Here is a 19,054-nt window from a genome sequence, read left to right on the forward strand (position 1 = left end):
AAAATTTTTTTTTTTTTTTTTTTTTGAGATGGAGTCTTGCTCTGTCACCCAGGCTGGAATGCAGTGGCATGATCTCAGCTCACTGCAACCTCTGCCTCCTGGGTTCAAGTGATTCTCCTGCCTCAGCCTCCCAAGTAGCTGAGATTACAGGTATGCACCACCGCACCTGGCTAATTTTTTTGTATTTTTAGTAGAGACAGGGTTTCATCATGTTGATCAGGCTGGTCTTGAACTCCTGACCTCAAATGATCTGCCCACCTCGGCCTCCCAAAGTGTTGGGATTACAGGCGTGAGCCACTGCACCCGGCCATAAAAAACTTAATTGGAGTTTGTTCTACATGCAGAATGATGAATCTTCTATGACACCTGTGAAACCAGCACCTAGACTGAGAAACAGAATGTTAGTAGAGTCTTCAAAACCCCTTGGGTGTTCCACTGTAGTTGCTATACGCTTAAGGCAACTACTATTCTGACTTTTCCAATGCAGAGATGAGGTTTGCTGGTTTCTATACTTCATATAAATTGAATTACACTGTATACTTGTTAATGTCTGACTTCTTGAGATTGATGTTATAGGTTGATCCATATTACTGGGTATAGTTCTAGTTGTAGATCATTTCTTTCCATGGTGTAAATTTATTTATTCATTCTATTGATGATGGGTATTTGGGGGAGTTTCCAGGTTTTGGTTACCATAAATAGTACTGCTAATAATATTCTAGTATCTTTTGATGAATATATATACATATTTATTTTTGGCATATACCTGAGAGTGAAATTGCTGGACAATAAGGTATGCATAACTTTACCTTAAGTAGATACTGCCAGTTTTCCAAAGTTTGTTCTCATTAAAGCTCTCATCGGCAGAACATTAGAGTTCTGACAGCTGTATATTCATTTTGATATTCAGTGTTTTCCAGGTTTAGCCATTCAGATATGTGGTAGGGATATTCTCATTTGGTTTAAATTTGTATTTCTCTATTGCATGGTTTAAATTTGCATGTTTTTCTGTCCCTTTCTTTTTCTTATCAAACTAAGACTTTTTTTTTTTTTTTGGTCTCGCTCTGTTGCCCAGGCTGGAGTGCAGTGGTGCAATCTCGGCTCACTGCAACCTCTGCCACCCGAGTTCAAGTGATTCTCATGCCTCAGCCTCCAGAATAGCTGGGATTACAGGTGCACGCCACCCCATGCCTGGCTAATTTTTGTATTTTTAGTAGAGACAGGGTTTCACCATGTTAGCCAGACTGGGCTTGAACTCCTGACCTCAAGTGATACCCCTGCCTCAGCCTCTCAAAGTGCTGGGATTACAGGCATGAGCCACTAGGCCCAGCCAAACTAAGACATTTTTAAGAAGAAAGGAGACAACAGGCATAAATCAGATTGTTAATATTAGGAATTTGGTTTTGGATGTGATAAGTTTGAGATGTCTGGGAAGCAAACACCGTATGGAAATACCAAGAAGACACTGGATTATGCAGGTCTGGAGCTTAGAAGACAGTTCTGGGCTGGAGATATAAATTTTGGAGTCCCTGCCATGGAGACAGCATTTCAGTGAAAGAGTGAATGAGATCACCCACAGAGGGAGTCCAGAGGGAGAAAAAGCCCTAGGACCGAGCCTGAGAGACACCAAGGTTCATTCACAAGTTGCGGGCAAAGAAAATGCCAGCAAAGGAGCCCCTCCACCGTCCCCTAGAAGGAGCTACTGAGAGGCAGGGGTAACTTGGGGAAGAGGAGAGAAGCAGAAGCCAAGGGAAAAAGGTTTCAAAAAGGGAGTGTCCAGTGTATCAAACTGTTCGTTTTGTGTTGATTAAAAAACAAAACAAAACACATTCTGTGTCCTTTCATCTCTCCCTAGCCATCATCGTCTACAGACTGCCATGGACCTGGAAATGCAGCAAGTTCCTGATGAAATGCATCCATGCAGGGTTAAATGCAGTTGCTGCCATTCTTGCAATTATAGCTCTGGTGGCCGTGTTTGAGAACCACAATGTTAACAATATACCCAATATGTACAGTCTGCACAGCTGGGTTGGACTGATAGCTGTCATATGGTATTTGTTACAGGTCAGTATTTCAGTGTATTTACAAGCAAGTTATAAAAACAATTCAGAGACTGTACTTTTTTTTTTTTTTTTTTTTTTGAGACAGAGTCTCACTTAGCCGCCTAGGCTAGAGTGCAATGCCGCGATCTCGGCTCATTGCAATCAGTGTCTCCAGGGTTCAAGTGATCCTCCTGTTTCAGCCTCCCAAGTAGCTGGGATTACAGGCACCCACCATCATGCCTGGCTAATTTTTGTATTTTAGTAGAGACGGGATTTCACCATGTTGGCCAGGCTAGTCTTGAACTCCTGACCTCAGTTGATCCGCAAGCCTCGGCCTCCCAAAGTGCTAGGATTACAGGTGTGAGCCACCACGCCTGGCGACTGCAAATGTTTTCTAAACATTCTTTACATTTGTTTCTATTATAACTGTTTTCCCCTAAGGAGGCACCAAAATTGCAGAATTCGCAGAATAAAATAATAAGAAATCAAGATTTCCTATGCTGGATATAACTTTTAATCTGGATTCTCTAAAAACCAACTTATACTCTGCTCTATATCTTAATATGTAAAATCAAGAAATATCAGGCTGGGCACACTGACTCAGGCCTGTAATTCGAGCATTTTCAAAGGCCGAGGTGGGAAGATCATTTGAGCTCAGAAGTTCAAGACCAGACTTGGCAACATAGGGAGACTCTGTCTCCACAAATAAAAGAAAGAAAGAGAGAGAGAGAGAGAGAGCGCGTGTGTGCGCGAGAGAGAGCTCAATCTAACAATTAGCAATAAAGAGAATACCTATTTAAAAATCTGGGTCTTGGCTGGGCATAGTGCACTGCTCACTCCTGTGATCCCAGCACTTTGAAAAACTGAGACCAGTGGATCGCTTGAGCCCAGGAGTTTGAGATCAGCTTGGGCAACATGGCGGAACCCCATCTCTAAAACAAAAACACAAAAATTAGCTGGGCAGGGTGGTGCACGCCTGTTGTCCTGGCTGCTTGGGATGATGAGGTGCACAGATCCCTTGAGACCAGGAGGCAGAGGTTACAGTAAGCTGAGATTATGCCACTCCTGCCTGGGCAACAGAGACAGACCCTGATCTCAAAAAAATAAATAAATAAAAATCTCTGGAGTTAATTAAAATGGTTCCCAGAGGAATATAGGCTTAAATGCTTTTATTACATTTTTTGGAAAGAAAACTTAAAATATATAAGCTATTCACTTAGTTAACTATAAGGGAACAGCAAAATACACCAGGAAAAGAGAGAAAACAGAAAGAATCTTAGGAATGAAAATAGGAGAGCAGGAATGAGAAATGTATGTTTCTGTGGGTAAGCCACAGAAAAGATATGATGATTTATGGAGATATATTTGTGCTAAATCCCTGAGCCCCATTTTCTTTCCCTTTCTTTTCTTTTTTCTTTCTTAGACAGGGTCTATCTCTGTCACCCAGGCTGGAGTGCAGTGGCACAATCTCAGCTCACTGCAACCTCCATCTCCAAGACTCAAGCAATCCTCCTGCCTCAGCCTCCAGAGTAGCTGGGACCACAGGCATGCACCACCACGCCCAGCTAATTTTTTGTAGAGATGGGGTTTTGCCATGTTACCCAGGCTAGTCTTGAACTCCTGGACTCAAATGATCTTCCCACCTTGGTCTCCCAAAGTGCTGGGATTACAGGCATGAGGCACCGCACTTGGACCCCATTTTCATACAGAAAGCACAACATGGACATCAGGAAGCTTGCTCTTTGATACTAATAGAATCACTGAAGTTCACTGAAGATTTAGGAATATTCTGAACCACCAAGAGGGAACCCTCTGAACCATTTCTAATATATTCAGGCATTTTGGGTATTAACTAAATAATAAAATATGCAAACCAACCTATCAAATGCATTTGTTATTACTTTTTTTAATGTAAATTACAGAATTTATTGTATTAGGATATACTTCAGAAAACAAAAGTTAATCTTGGCTATTCTTGGCCCTTTGATCTATGTAAATTTTAGAATCAATGCATCAAATTCCACCAAAAAATCTATTAGGATTTTACTTAATCTATAGATGAACTTGAGAACTGACATCTGTATAATACAAGTCATCCAACTAATTATCATGAGCCTGTTTTTTTTTTAGCCTTCTCCAAAATATTGCAAAGCTTTATATTTTCTTTGTAGAGTTGTTGTCTCCAACTTATTGCTAGCTCCTTGCTATTAAAAATGGTATCATTAAAAATTAATTCACTTGTTGCCTCTTTACAAAAAGTGCAACTGATCTCAAGTATAAATTTATACCTAGCAAACTTGATAAACTTATGTTAGTAATTAATCTCAAGATTCTTTTGGATTGTTTTATAATCTTATGTGATTAATAAGTTTTGTTTCTTTTTCTATCATCGTATTTCTTTTTCTTGCCTAATTCAGTAGCTGAGACTTTCAGAAAAATGCTGAATAGGAATAGGTGATAAGGGATGTAAGACAAATCCCTTCTGCATCCGAGTCATGTCTTGGAAGAGAGCTAATCTGAAATGCCTATAGAGCATAAGCAGACTGTGTATGAGCAAGAAATATACTTTTATATGTTAAGCTCTTGAAAATGGAGCCTGTTAGTTCCTATACCATGTTCTGTCCTAATATAATCAGATTAAAATAATTATCTTCTATTCCTAGTTTGTTAAAACATCTCATCTCGTACATGACAGTTGAATCCTACCAATGTTTTTCACCATCTGTTCTGATGATTATATGATTTTTCCTCTGCAGTCTGTTAAAGTGACAAATCATACAAATTGTTTTGTTATTAGTTTCCATTTATTACTATTTTGTATTACACATGAGCTGATTCTCAGTGTGAATTAGTGCGTTGGACTCCTCCCCCTGCCCCTCTTCTTCTAGTATCTCCCCATTAGCCCTTGGATCTCAATCAAGAAAGTTGACTGAACAGTGATGTTACTGCTTTCTCCCCACTCTCCTCTCTTTTCATAATTGTTTTGCTAGGATGGTAGATCCTAAATAGGCATCTGGAAAAAAAAAAAAGTTCCTTTAAACTCAGTAATTCAGTAGCCACTAAGTCATCTTTATCTTGTTGAAGAGAAGATACTTGATGGGCAAAGGTGTGGGGTGACAAAACCATGAAAACATAACAGACTTCAGTTTATATAGGAACCTTGCTGTCTTCTCTGCAAAGATGTATCCCACTAGCGATTTAATTATCAAGGAAATGAAGAAAACTTTTCTGCAGAATTCATTTCTTTCCATAAAACAAAGGTCAACTTCTTTCCACATAGCTTTTTAGGTTGAACTCACTAAATTCTGTGTCCTCATGTACTTGGTTTTAGTGATTTAAAAAATCTGTTCCTTCCCTTCCTATTTAGCAACCTTAGGAGATTAGTAAAAACAAACCAATAAGTACCAGAAAGTTCACTATAGTCAGATTAAGGATAGCAAAAACCAAACAGAAACATCCATACAGATAACTGTATAAATAAATTGTCATACCTAAGGATATTAGCCATTAAAAGGAATAAATTAGATAAATGTATAGATATCAAAAAGATTTCCAAGACATTCTGTTAAGGGAAAAAAGCAAGATGCGGAACAATATGTATAGAGATAGTAAATTTTCTGGAAGGATCCATGAGAAGGTGATAAAAGGGGTTACATTGGGTAGTGGAACTGGAGTGAGGAAACCTCACTTTCTACCCTTTGGTTCTATATGAAAGGTTTTCTCATATTACACATGTTGTTTTTTAAATAATAATTTAAAATTAGTTTAAAACTTAAAATTAAATGATAACCTTTGCACTTTTTGGTATTTAGCTTCTTTCAGGTTTTTTAATCTTTCTGCTTCCATGGGCTCCGCTTTCTCTCCGAGCATTTCTCATGCCCATACATGTTTATTCTGGACTTGTCATCTTTGGAACAGTGATTGCAACAGCACTTATGGGAGTGACAGAGAAACTAATTTTTTCCCTGTAAGTTGCATAGTCTTCTTAATTGTAATACTTAAGCCATAAAATGTTAAAGACTTGTTCACTGGGAAAATGTAACAAAAGTTTTTAGATATTAAAATTTAAAAAATATTTTAAAGAATCTGTTATATCATTTTAGGTAATATGATATTACTAAAAGTTTAGAAGGACCAAAAAGTCTGACAAATGTACTACTGTTACAAAACAATTATTGAAGTTATACATTCCCTTTCAATCTTGTTGATATTCATGTTTTTATATTAATTGTAATTATAGTGTACATACATTTTTGTTTTATCCTTTTTTAAAATTTTAAGTGATACTGGTGGAGGGTGTCCAGGTTTTTGGCGTTTTGAACAAAGAAGTGGACAAAACACATAAACAAAGCAAGTAAAGAATGAAGCAACAAAAGCAGAGAGTTACTGAAAATGAAAATACACTCCACAGGGTGTGAGTGGCCTGAGCAGCCACTCAAGGGCCCTGATACAGAATCTTCTTGGGTCCAAATAGCCCCTAGAGGTTTCCCATTGGCCACTTGGTGTTCACCCCATGTAAATGAAGTGGTGGCCCGCAGTCAGTTTCATTGGTTGCAGAAAGCAACCAGTTAGAGGCTGAAGTTGAGTTACAAAGTTACATTCCTATGCAAATGTCTGATTGGTTATAGAAAGCAACCAATCAGAGATACTTTCAATTTTCCATCTGCCATGCAGAAAAGCGGGGTTTGCAAAGGGAGTAGCATCCGGTCGTTTTGCTGCTTAGATGTGGAAAGTTGGGGTTTTCCTTTTGGTTTAGTTCTAGGAAGTCTGTGTGAATTGACTCGAGGTTGCCGCCTCCAGACCCTACCTGCCTCAAAACAAGTGTTACAGATCCTATATTATTTTCGTATTTATTATTTTTAAATCAATTTCATTATATATTCCTGAGTGAATTGTAGTATAATTTATATTTCTCCTTAATAGCAAGCTTTGAGACTTTACATTGAAACTGTACTAGTGTGCATTTGAGCAGATAAATTCAAGACTGTTTTGCATGTTGCTGTATCATCCTGTTAGTAATTGGATACATCTTTTATTTCATAGGAGAAATCCTGCATACAGTACCTTCCCACCAGAAGGTGTTTTCGTAAATACGCTTGGCCTTCTGATCCTGGTGTTCGGGGCCCTCATTTTTTGGATAGTCACCAGACCGCAATGGAAACGTCCTAAGGAGCCAAATACTACCATTCTTCAGCCAGATGGAGGCACTGAACAGGGAGCAAGAGGTTCCATGCCAGCCTACTCTGGCAACAACATGGACAAATCAGATTCAGAGTTAAACAATGAAGTAGCAGCAAGGAAAAGAAACTTAGCCCTTGATGAGGCTGGGCAGAGATCTACCATGTAAAATGCTGTAGAGATAGAGCCATATAACTTCACGTTTCAAAACTAGCTCTACAGTTTAGCTTCTCCTATTAGCCATATGATTATTGGGCTATGTAGTATCAATATTTACTTTAATCACAAAGGATGATTTCTTGAAATAATTTGTATTGATTGAGGCCTGTGAACTGACCTGAACTGGAAAGGATGTGATTAATATAAATAATAGCAGATACAAATTGTGGTTATGTTACCTTTATCTTGTTGAGGACCACAGCATTAGCACGGTGCCTTGTGCAGAATAGATGCTCAATATGTGTCTACTAGTGGTTAATTGGATAAACTGGCAGCATCCCTGGCCTGTTGTCATGCAGTCATTTCCTGTTAATTCTGGGAGCCAATGATTTCACAACTCAAGGAAAGCAGTCCTAAAGGTTTAAAATCAGATCATGAATATCTGGGACAGGGTTTAGATCATGACGCTACACAGATACCATGATGAGAGTATATAAAAAAAATTTAGGAGAGCACCTGGTTCCTTTCTCCCCATGCCTGCCTTCTGCTCCCTCCCCAGCTGGTTTGGGCTCAAATTGTTCCTGGAGACAAGGGTTTATGTTAGGGTATTGATAGATTAGAGCAGGTGGTTGAAGAGATCTTCTCTGGTCAGACTTGGAAGAATTTCCAAAACTGAGCTTAGCCCCAAGACTTCCCTAGGGTTGGTGTACTTTATGATCCAGATGCTAAACCTCTTAGAATGCAAATATGCTTCAACACTTAAGTAGCATACACTGCCCTACAAACCTCAAAGAGCACTTTTTCCTAAGTTCTTATTTTTATTTTTGAAAGTACTCACATGGCACTTACTATGCTCCAAACACTCCTCTAAGCACTTCACAAATATTAACTCATTCAGTCCCTAGACAGACAGGATGAAGTAGGTATTGTTACCGTTCCCATTTTACAGGTGAGAGATTTGAAGGCTGGGGAGGCTAGTAACTCACCCCAAGGTCACACGGCTCATACATGGTGGGACTGAGACTCAAATGCAGGCAGCCTGGCACCTCAGTCTGGATTCTAACCATTTCACTATGCTATTTTTGTCTTGTACTACTTTGACCTACCCCTGAATAAACCTCAATTGCTGGAGTAGGGTGGAGTTAAGGGGATGCTTTTTACCTTTTGCTGTCTGCTGAGGCAGATTCCCCAGATAACCAAGGAAAAGGGGCCACCCATACCTGGAAATAGGCCATAGGGCCCCTGCCACTGCCAACAAGCCATGGCCTACCTTGATTCTTGTTTGATCTTAAAATTGTGTCTTGGTAACACAAAGATTTGGACAAGCACATCTGTGGCTTTCAAGTTAATTAATTGCAATTTTTTTTTTCTTCAGGATTTTAGCTGCTGAACAACTTTCAGTTTGGAGCTAAAAGAGACCTGTCTCATGGTCTGCCCTTCCCTGGGGCAATAGCTAGGGTCTTTCCTGATTTTTATGGAATTGTAGGGGATATTTTGAGCTTTGGGTCCTCAGTAGTGAATTGAGACTTGGAGGTGACTTTTCATTCATGGAGTATCATCTCTGTCTGGGCTCTGGGCTGACAAATTAAAACCTAGAGTAGTGCTTATGTTGAAATGACACTTTTCATTTTTTGGTTGATTGTTTTGCCTTCCCTTCAATTTTAAACTGAAGCATTTTAATGTGGGTAGAAACTCTACACCAAATACACTAAACATTTTGGTGCTTAGTGGATTTCTTTTTAGGTAACTGGTAATTACTTCCAAAGACTGAATACAAGCCACACTCCACCATATCCCTTAAACTTCATGAAAAACCATTCAAGATCCCCTTGCTGCAACATTGTTCTCTTCTTCTCTACTAAATTCTATTTCCAAAATTGGTAATAGAGCCAGAAGGATCCCCAGTACCCAGCCATCTGCTTGGCACAAAGTGGTAGCACAATTAAATTCAGTATGGGTAGAGCATGATACAGTCTTGGTGCCATAGAAGGAGTAGTTGCATAGTCACACATCATTTGATAAGTTGGATGTTCCATTACACAGAGGTACCAAAATTTCAGGGTTTTTGGAGGAAGGGATTAGATAGTGACTAAGCTGCCAGAATTGAGGCAGCCATTCCTTTTTATATAGGCTAAGAAACAGGTTATCAGTGAAAAGTTAATTATGGCTTTGGCACTAGAATAGCTCTGTTGCAAAATATTTAAGCACCCCTCATCTCAGCCCTTTATTTTATCTTTCATGTGGGCTAATGTGAGGATAATCTTACAGATATTATAGGAATTTCTTTTCTTTCTATCTTTATGAAAACAATGCATATAAAATATATCTAGAAAACCTTTCTGTTTGAGACTCTTCTTTAATGGGCTTTTGATTCTAATGATAATTGTACCTTTATCTTTCAAAAGCTGATATTTCCTACCTAAGCATCTCCCCAGAAAAATATCTCATTAAAAATCCCACAAATAATAGGGAGAAGAAAGCCTTAGGTATCAATTCCAAAACAGTGATTGAAATTTCTCAAAATAATTATGACTTCTGTCATCTCCAGATATAGTCTGGCTTGGTTTACCCCATAATCTAATTTCAGAAAGGAAAGCTTTATTTTAACACTCATCTGAATCAACATTAAAGCCTTTTCTCTCAAAGTGCTTATTAAGAAACTCAAATGAATATACTTTTTGAATTAATGTCATCAAAAGTGTACGGCTTCCTGTGCTGCTTGTGTCAAATGGAACCTGCCCTCTAAAGCACTTTCTTTCCTTTACTTGCATGGTTTCATGTAAGCTGTGCTGTTTAGAAACAACATCTCAGACTTTACAAATAAATGACAAAGAAGGCAGTTGCACTTTTTAAGGGATACTCGCAAGCGGTTTCTGTGTTCTAAAAGACAAAATACAGAGTGTGTGTCATTTTTAATTAGATTCTTTCCCCTGCTGAGTTGGAAATTCCAGTGCAGCACTGATTGACCACAGTTGCCAATCTAAAAGCACAAAGAAGTAAAGCTTTATGCTATTTTTATTCAATATGATAGAAAATTTATCTTGGTATGTCCTTTTTTAGATAACTCCAGCAGAAAACTGTAACTGCTATGTCTTCAGGAAAATGTAGAAGAAAGAAAATTATTATTCTTTAATTCCTACAAGGCACTTGAAAACCTTAAGTGGAAAAGATTTCTATCTTTTTATCTTAGTGCATTTATGGAAAAATATTAACTGTCCTGAATATTTTATAATTTTGTAGGAAAAATATGCATCTATTTTTTCTTGACTTCTTTTTATATAGTAATAAAAGTTATTTTGGAAGCTCTTTGTGTGCTATCTATTTGTCCGGGGTAGCAGGGGTAGGCATTGTTGTGAAAGTTTCTTTAACATGGTTTTTGGTCTGTTTGTTTTTCAGCAGAGGTAGTCTTTTTTCAGTTTCTTGATTATGTTAACTGAAAAACTAGACTCTGTAATATATAATACATATTTTATAATATTATTTAATATTAATATTATATAGTTATATATAATATTCAGTATTTTATATAGATAAAATTTTTCACAGTAAAGAATTTAATTAATGCAAAGCAGCCAAGCAGAAGGACTGCAGTTATCACTCAAATCGCTCTTCCTGAAGGCTCAGAGGTTAGGGTTTTCCAATGATAGTTTGGTGGGCAGGGAACAAGGGAATGGATGCTGCTGATTGGTTGGGGATGCAATCATAGGTGTGTAGAAAATGATCCTCATGCAGAGTCCCCCTCTGGAGGGGGGCCACAGGACCAATTAAGTCATGAGTCACAAGTCCGGGTGGGGTCAGCTCTTCGCTACCTGACCAATCTTAGGTTCTACAATAGTGATGTTATCTATAGGAGCAACTGAGGAAGTCACAAATTTTGTGACCTCTGGCCACCTGATTCCTGAGCAGTAAGAGATTAGAGAAACTGATGCAGGGCAGGGGAGCCCCAACGTAGAGCTTAGCCGGTGTAGGTTTCTGGCTTTGCCCAGGAAAGAATTCAAGGGCAAGCCAGAGGTGGAAGAAAACAGCTTTACTGAAGAGGCAGTGTTACTGCACCATGACTGATCCTGTGGAGCAGTGCTGCCCCCTAGGCATAGAGTAGCCTGTAAAATATTTTAAAGAGGTTTATTCTGAGCCAACACAAGTGACAATGACTTGGGGAACAGTCTCAAGAGATCCTGAGAAAGTGTGACCCAGCAGTCGGAATTACAGTTTGGTTTTATATATTTTAGGGAGGCAGAAGTTATAGGGAAAGGCATAAATCAATGTATGGAAGGTATGCATTGGTTTGCCCCAAAAAGGTGGGATAACTTGAAACAGAAGCTTAGTTTATAGGTAGATTCACAGACTCTTTAATTTGCAATTGGTTAAAGGAATAGAGCTCTGTCTGAAAATTTGAAGTTGGCTGGGTGCAATGTCTCATGCTTGTAATCCTAGTACTTTGGGAGGCCGAGGTGTGAAGATCACTTGAGCCCAGGAGTTTAAGACCAGCTTGGGAAACAAAGTAAGACCCCATCTCTGAAAAAAAAAAGAAAAATTAAGTTATCTAGGTGTGGTGGCATGTGCCTGTTGTTCCAGCTACTCAGGAGGCTGGAGGCTGGGATGGGAGGATCACTTAAGCCCAGGAAGTCAAGGCTGCAGTGAGCCATGATCATGCCACTGCACTCCAGCCTAAGTGACAGAGCAAGACCCTGTCTCAAAAAAAAAAAAAAAAAAAAAAAGGAGTCAACAGAAAGGAATATTTTAAGATAAGGAGCTCCATTAACCAATAATACACTGAATCGGGGTGAAATGTAAGGGTGTGTGACTTAACCCTTATCTGATATGACCTTAAGTCCTGTATATAATTTGGTATTTTATTGGCATAAAGAGTCCATTTTGTTAGTCGTATGATCTCTATTTTAACACTAATGCTGGTCTGTTGTACCTAACTCCAAAAGGGAGGGGCTATCATGAAGGGTGTCTGACCTCCCTTCTGACTGTAGCTGGGAATGCAGTTTTTAAGACTTTTTTGGGGTCCTTTTGGCCAAAAGGGAGTCTAGTCAGTGGGGGGTGAGGGGTGGGGTTAAGACTTTATTTTTAGTTTACAATAGAAAATGCTGTCCGATTTTTCATTAAAATGTGTATTGGTACCACGCCTTTTACATTGCTATAAGTATCAGAGGACTGTTTGAAAATCGTCATGGTGTTCTCTTCCATACAAGATCTGAATTGGAGCCACATTCTGTAGTGTAGAAAAGGTGCCAGAGATGTAGGCAGCCCACACAGATGCAGTTTCAGTTGGAAAATCATGAAAGAAGAGTCTATTAAAACTGTCAGTTATTACAGAACTCTGTGTTTATAGTACATAAATTATAATGGTACATAATTTATAATAGGTGAACTGGTTTTTTTTTTTCCAAATAAGAAAGAAGTTTCATTAGCATTCAAGTAGTACCAAAACTCATCCACTCTTAATATGGTCACTCATTTAGCTCTTTTTCACTTACTTTTTGTTTCCATGGTATTTTATGTCATGTTGCTATAGTAACACCATAGTACTACATGTCCTATTATCCCATACAGCTATAATATTATATATGCATTGAATTTTTATAAGTTACATCATATTTTGTCACTAACATATTATTTCAGAAGAATTGTATTTCATTTCAGATATCTTAATTGGCAAGTACTTTCAACACTTACGACTCTATGGCTCAAGCAGATTACCATACAATTTTACATATATAAGTTCATTTAATTTAATTTACAGTTGCACTACATAACTACTACCATATAGTCTATTCTTAATAATTTGTTATTTTTGTTTATTCACATTTCTAGTTATCTATCCATCTCTTTATTCAAATATTTCCTCTTAAAATTTTTTTTTTAGATTCTCTTCCTTATCATCTTAAATTTCTGACACATTTCAAAATATTGCAACATCAGTAAATTGGTGTGGCTGGCTATTCTTGGTTTGTTTACTATCATAGAAGGAAAACATTCAATATTTTATCACTAAATATGTCATTATGGCCTTCATCGGGTTGGGGACTTTTAATTTGCTGAGTTTTAAATTTTTAATCATGAATGGGTGTTAAATTGTATAAAATTAGTTTATTTATTTATTTGTTTTTTGAGACAGAATCTCACTCTGTCACCCAGGCTAGAGTGCAGTGGCATGATCGCCGCTCACTGCAACCTCTGCCTCCTGGGTTCAAGCCATTCTCCCACCTCAGCCTCCCAGGTAACTGGGATTACAGGCACATGCCACCACGCTGGGCTAATCTTTGTATTTTTAGTAGAGATGGGTTTCACAATGTTGGCCAGGCTGATCTTGAACTCCTGAGCTGAACTGATCCACCTGCCTTGGCCTCCCAAAATGCTGGAATTACAGGCATGAGCCACCAAGCCCAGCCTCTTCAGGTAGTTTTTTAAAAAAATGTTTTGCCCAGAATTTTTAGTTGTTATCTGTGGGAAGCTTGTACCAATAGAAGCTAATGCCTCCATTACTGGAAGCCAGAACTTTGTAACACTTTTAATTGCTAATATGTAATGTGATTTTCCAAAATAGGGAATATAATATGCAGTATTTATAGTTATGATATTTTCCTTACTTACTTGATCAAGGAGTTTTTGTTTTTGTCTTTAATGGAACAGCTACAGAATTACTACTTTGCTCTGTTTTGGGAAAAGTTGGTCAAAGAACAGCTTTACTCAAGATGCCCTTACAACTGTTTGCCAAGTTACAGACTTTGCTTTTTATCCACTTAAATTTAATGTTTGCCTAATTAAGTGCTGTGGAAATCATAGCTGCTTTAAATACCTTGCAATTAAAGGCAAGAGTTTGACCCTCTTTGTAAGGTAAGTATGGTAAGAGTATATTAAGTACTTGTGATCTCCACTTAAAAACGTTAAGCATCGAGGTTTGGGTTATTGGATGAGAGAAAAATTCTGCATGTAAGATTGTCTTCTGGCAGCTTGACACTGAGATGGAAATACGGGCAAAACAAATTCATGCAAAAAATAGATACATGAAGCAAAAAGCATCATGTAAAGGCAAAGGCATTTTTTGCATCTACTACTGACCAGTTCAGTCTTTTGTTCCAAGTGAGCAAGCTATTCATTTTTTCCCAACTTTCTATTTTTAAATTTGAAACTGTAGAACAATTGAAAAATGGTATAATAAAGACACATACTGTCTAATATATTTAACAATTATTTACATTTTGCATTTGCTACATTTGATTTCTCTTTCTTTCCATCTCTTCCTTCCCACACAGTTTTTAAGGTAAGTTGCAGACATGATAAGATATCTTCTAGGAATAAATTAATTGCATTATATCATCTAGTATCCACTTAAGGAAAGCATATAGATCTTGTCCCAGATGATGTCCTCTTTAGTACGGAAATTATGTTCCCTTTCAGAAAAGAAGGGTGAAATAGAAGAGGAAAACCAAGGGGACAAAAGAAAGAAAAGATTATGCGAAGTTAATAATGGTCATTAGTTCATAAAGTACATGTGGTACGTGAAGCACTATTGTACAGGATACTACAGTATTCTAGTACACTATTAATATAGTCTATGGGAATAGCACATTATTCTAAGTAGTGGTTCTCTGCCAGGCTTAAGATTTCTGCCTTGTAATAGCTACAATATAGTCAGGATCTAGTAAAACATACTCAAATATCCTACCCAACTTTCTCCACCTTGCGAAATTCAGCATCTCCTCTAAAACTCAGATTTTAGAGCTTCTCGGCTCCGGCTTCATCTCCTTTGCCCCTGCTCCCACCACGCCACAGTCTGGGTGGAGTGTTTCTCCTCAGAGCATTCAAAGAACTTGGTTCCTGCTTCGAGCCCATCTTATCACATTGTATTTATGGCTCATTGCTTCTCCTCCATTGATTTCTACAAGTACTGGCGAGTTGGGATTTGTGATAGGGCCAGACAGGTATTTGTTGAATGTTTATGGAAGGTTAATCAAAAAGATAAGCAGACTGTCATAGCAAGAGAACTGGGAAGTAGGGGGAAAAGAGAGAGTAGCTTTGGATGGTGGAACCAGTGAGAGCTCTGCGACTGGATGGTAAGAACTGTGGGATTCGCTCTGGGCTGAATTTAATCTCCCTTCCTAGATCACTGACATTTTTTCTTAATCTCTTCCCTCCTTAGTTTCTCAGTGCCCTAAGCCTACTATTTTCCCCTCATTGAAAGTCATTCATATTAAGGTGTATGGTATGGCAAAATGGGGGCGGGGAGGGCACCTTGATCTCAGGGAAGCTTCCTGGGATTGTTTGAGGAGCTTGACATGTGCCCTAGGAACTTAGGGAGCATCATGAACAAGTGTCTGCCTCCACCTTGAAAATGTAAACGCTGGGGAGACAGGCTGGTTGCTGCTCCAATAACGGAGCAAAGGAGAGGCCACTGCTGCCCCAGGCCTGGGCCTGTTGGGCAGAAAGCACGTCTCTCCAAGGGGCTCACTTCCTCTGTCCTTAGCCAGCGCCTAGACATCTGGTGATACCTACGGCTTTTCTGCTTTTAGACAGTGTTTGCCCTTGTAGGTAGCCTTCTTAGACAAGATCTAGGACGACTCTGTAAAAAGTAAAATAGAGGTTCCTTTTCAAAGACTTTCCTCCCCATCTAATTAGGAATAAATAGTAACTTATCTTAAAAGCAAAATGTATTCAAAGACCTGTGCTAACATTCTTAAATATCTGCTAGCCGTAATAAAGAAGTCAATGTACTTTATGTTCTTAGTTCCCACAGGTTAGCCTAAATATTTGCCCTGGCATGCTTATACTGGTCCAAGCAAACATGAGGTCATAGCCTGTTCCTCTTCCTCTTTAAAAGTGTTTTTACCTTTCTCAGCATTCCACAAGTTACTTCTTCCTTCCTTTGTTCTCCTCTACCTTTGCCTCTTTTAAATTCTAAGTTGCTAGCCAGTCGGGAAAAATACAGAATGTGAGGTCCTGTTCCAGCCAATGGAAACCGGACACAGCACTAGGGTGAATGCGTCAGGTTATAAATGACCCTGTCTCATTTGTTCAGTGTACTCTTGTGGCAAAACTTCTGGCGAGTGTACCCTTTCTGCAGGAAGTAAAAAATGGCCTTACTAAATAAATTAAATTTATGTTCAAGTGCTATTTCTTTACAGCACCTGGGAACAAGCACTTCAAACAACTCCTTACCATTTATTCCCCTGGGTCCACATCTCTTCTTAAAGGAATGTGGACTTTCTTCCATGATTATCGGCTGCATGAAGAAATGTCTTGGAGCCAAGAGAATACAGCTTCATAGGATACTAGGCTTCAGGGAGCTAGAATAGAGGAGTGGGGAGCACAAACTGAAAAGGGTTCCCCTCACTCACCACAGAGGCACAGCCCGTAAGGCCAGCCATTCTAAGGACAGGCCAATTTGGGTGGGTGAGGATGCTGGACAAGGGAGCGGTCCCGGAGCACATGTCTGCCGACCTTTGTTCATGTTAGAGGTAGCCCACAGGGCAGTGCTCATTTATATCACCAATCCATAAGAATACATTTTTGTTTTGTCAGAAAGACAGTGTCTATAGAATTATCTGAAACCTTCTTTTCAGATCTGACTAGAGTGATTTAGCTACCATCACTTTCCTTCTGGTAGCAGCTCAAGGGGCGTGGTAGGCGAGTGAGGTTTAGAGTGAAAGGAAGAAGGCTTATGCAGGGTTTGGCTGGTGAGTGTTCTATTAGGGTGAGAATTTTGGAAGGAGGAGCTTTCTGATTGACTTTCAAACACAGTTGGCAATCTGGTTGGTTTAATATCTACTGGTACATAACTAGGAAATTTCTAGGCTGAGTGGAATAGTATGAGTTTTTCTGTTTCAACTGGAAGACTATCTGGTTGTCAGCCTCAGGGTCAGAACTGTACATAAGCAATCCCTCAGTTTGGTTAATGTTATGGTAGAAATTTAGTCTGAAGTCTAGTCCAAATAAATGTTTTCTATATACTCATATCTATTTATATGAATCTTATCACATTAAGGCTAGACTGAGACATGTCACAAATCTCTCTCTTGTGGAATGAAGGTGAAAAAGAGAAATATAAGCATTGGGTGAATCTTGAAATGGATAAGTTCTGAGATTCCTCTTAAAGTTTAGGTTTTGATGAGATTTCCTGAACAAGTCCCTCTCTTGTGGCTCAGGGGCCAGAGGGACTGTAGAACTCCAGGGGGCCAGGCCTTAGCTCAGCCCTGGCACACACAGGCAGGCAGGTCTCCCTCCCCTAGAGTAGCCACCTGTGACGAAGGAGGAGGGTGGGAAGCATCTTTGCCCTCCCCAGCCGACAACCTGGCTCTCTGTCTGTATCAGCACTTACATTCCCCTTCAAACCTCTAGGTCTTGAGCAGATTGTAGGAGGTTCTGGCCCAGAGAACTCACCTGGAACATGCACATGAAGGAAGTGAAAGAGTGCGAGGCAAGAGGAGCAGTGACAGCCTTAAGTGTGAGCTAATTCACCCCAAGAACAAGCAAAAGTGCAAATAAAACTCAAGGACATGGAAGAGTGTAGAGTGATGATTAGGATTCAGGCCTCTCCTTACCTAGCCTTCCTCCATTATTCTCTCTCTCTCAACCTCTCTCTCTCTCTCTCTCTCTCTGTCTCATTTACCAGAGCACTAGATTGCGAATGGAGTGCAAGCAGAGACTGAGAATTACCACTGTAGTGATTGTATGTGTATGGCAAATCATCTTAAAGATTTCTTGTATTTGGAAACAATGTCTAATAAAGAATGGCAAATACAAAGTTATACTATACAAAAACTATGTCATCAACAATTATATTGTTCAAGTGAATAATTAGCAATATGAAAATATGTTCATAAAATATTAAGTGAAATAAATGGAATATAAAAGGGTTTGTAAATGTGAATGTGCATACACTCTCAAATAACTGGAAGCATAATATACCAAATAGTTAATTAGTTAATAATGGTTTTCTTTGGCCTGGTGTGGTGGCTCATGCCTGTAATCCCAGCACTTTGGGAGGCCAAGGTGGGTGGATCACCAAAGGTCAGAGACCAGCCTGGCCAACATGGTGAAACGCTGTCTCTACTAAAAATACAAAGAAGAAAAAAGACAGATGTGGTGGCGCGGGCCTGTAATCTCAGCTACTCAGGAGGCTGAGGCAGGAGAATCGCTTGAACCTGGGAGGTGGTGGTTGCAGTGAGCCAAGGTCGTGCCACTGCACTCCAGCCTGGGTGACAGAGCAAGACTGTCTCAAAAAATAAAGTAAAATAAAATAAAATCGAATAAAATCGTTTAAAAAAAATGGTTATCTTTGAGACATGGTAGGATAATGGGCATTTTTCATTTTCTTCTTTTTGCTTTCTCTGTATTTTCTATAATTAAGTGTTACTTTTGTACTAAGAAAAACATGTATTATCAGAACCCCATCTGCCTCATTGACATCATCCAAATGTTTGCTTAGTCTAATTTATCAAGAAATCGAAGATAACATATTTGTAAGTAAAATAAATGCTTTCCTAACACCAGGAAAGAGGAACTAAAGCGTTTGCCAAGAGCCTAACTTGGTCAGATACCGGAATGACCTGAGGGACTATTTGCTTTGTAGCATCGTTAATCTCCAGATGGCAGAGACATAAACATTTACAAGTCTTCCAAAGGTAATGCAATTATTGGAAGCTGGGCAGTATATACCTATGAGA

The 19,054-nt window shown here is 39.0% G+C and overlaps 1 protein-coding gene across 2 annotated transcripts in view; it reads left to right on the forward strand.

The window, feature by feature from the left end:
- LOC101019786 (cytochrome b reductase 1) overlaps window positions 1-10,685 on the forward strand; it is a 28,359-nt gene extending 17,674 nt beyond the window's left edge. The window contains exons 2-4 of one of the 2 annotated variants that reach the window (XM_003907598.4): window positions 1,856-2,064; window positions 5,855-6,009; window positions 7,086-10,685. In XM_003907598.4, the coding sequence (XP_003907647.1) occupies window positions 1,856-2,064; window positions 5,855-6,009; window positions 7,086-7,389 (668 nt within the window). In that variant the 3' untranslated portion in view covers window positions 7,390-10,685. The remainder of the gene's footprint in view (window positions 1-1,855; window positions 2,065-5,854; window positions 6,010-7,085) is intronic. The other variant, XM_009182433.3, reaches the window with a different exon arrangement.
- Window positions 10,686-19,054: the final 8,369 nt, after the last annotated feature.

The sequence above is a fragment of the Papio anubis genome, chromosome 10 (assembly GCF_008728515.1).
Source record: "Papio anubis isolate 15944 chromosome 10, Panubis1.0, whole genome shotgun sequence".
Taxonomy (NCBI): Eukaryota; Metazoa; Chordata; class Mammalia; order Primates; family Cercopithecidae; genus Papio; species Papio anubis.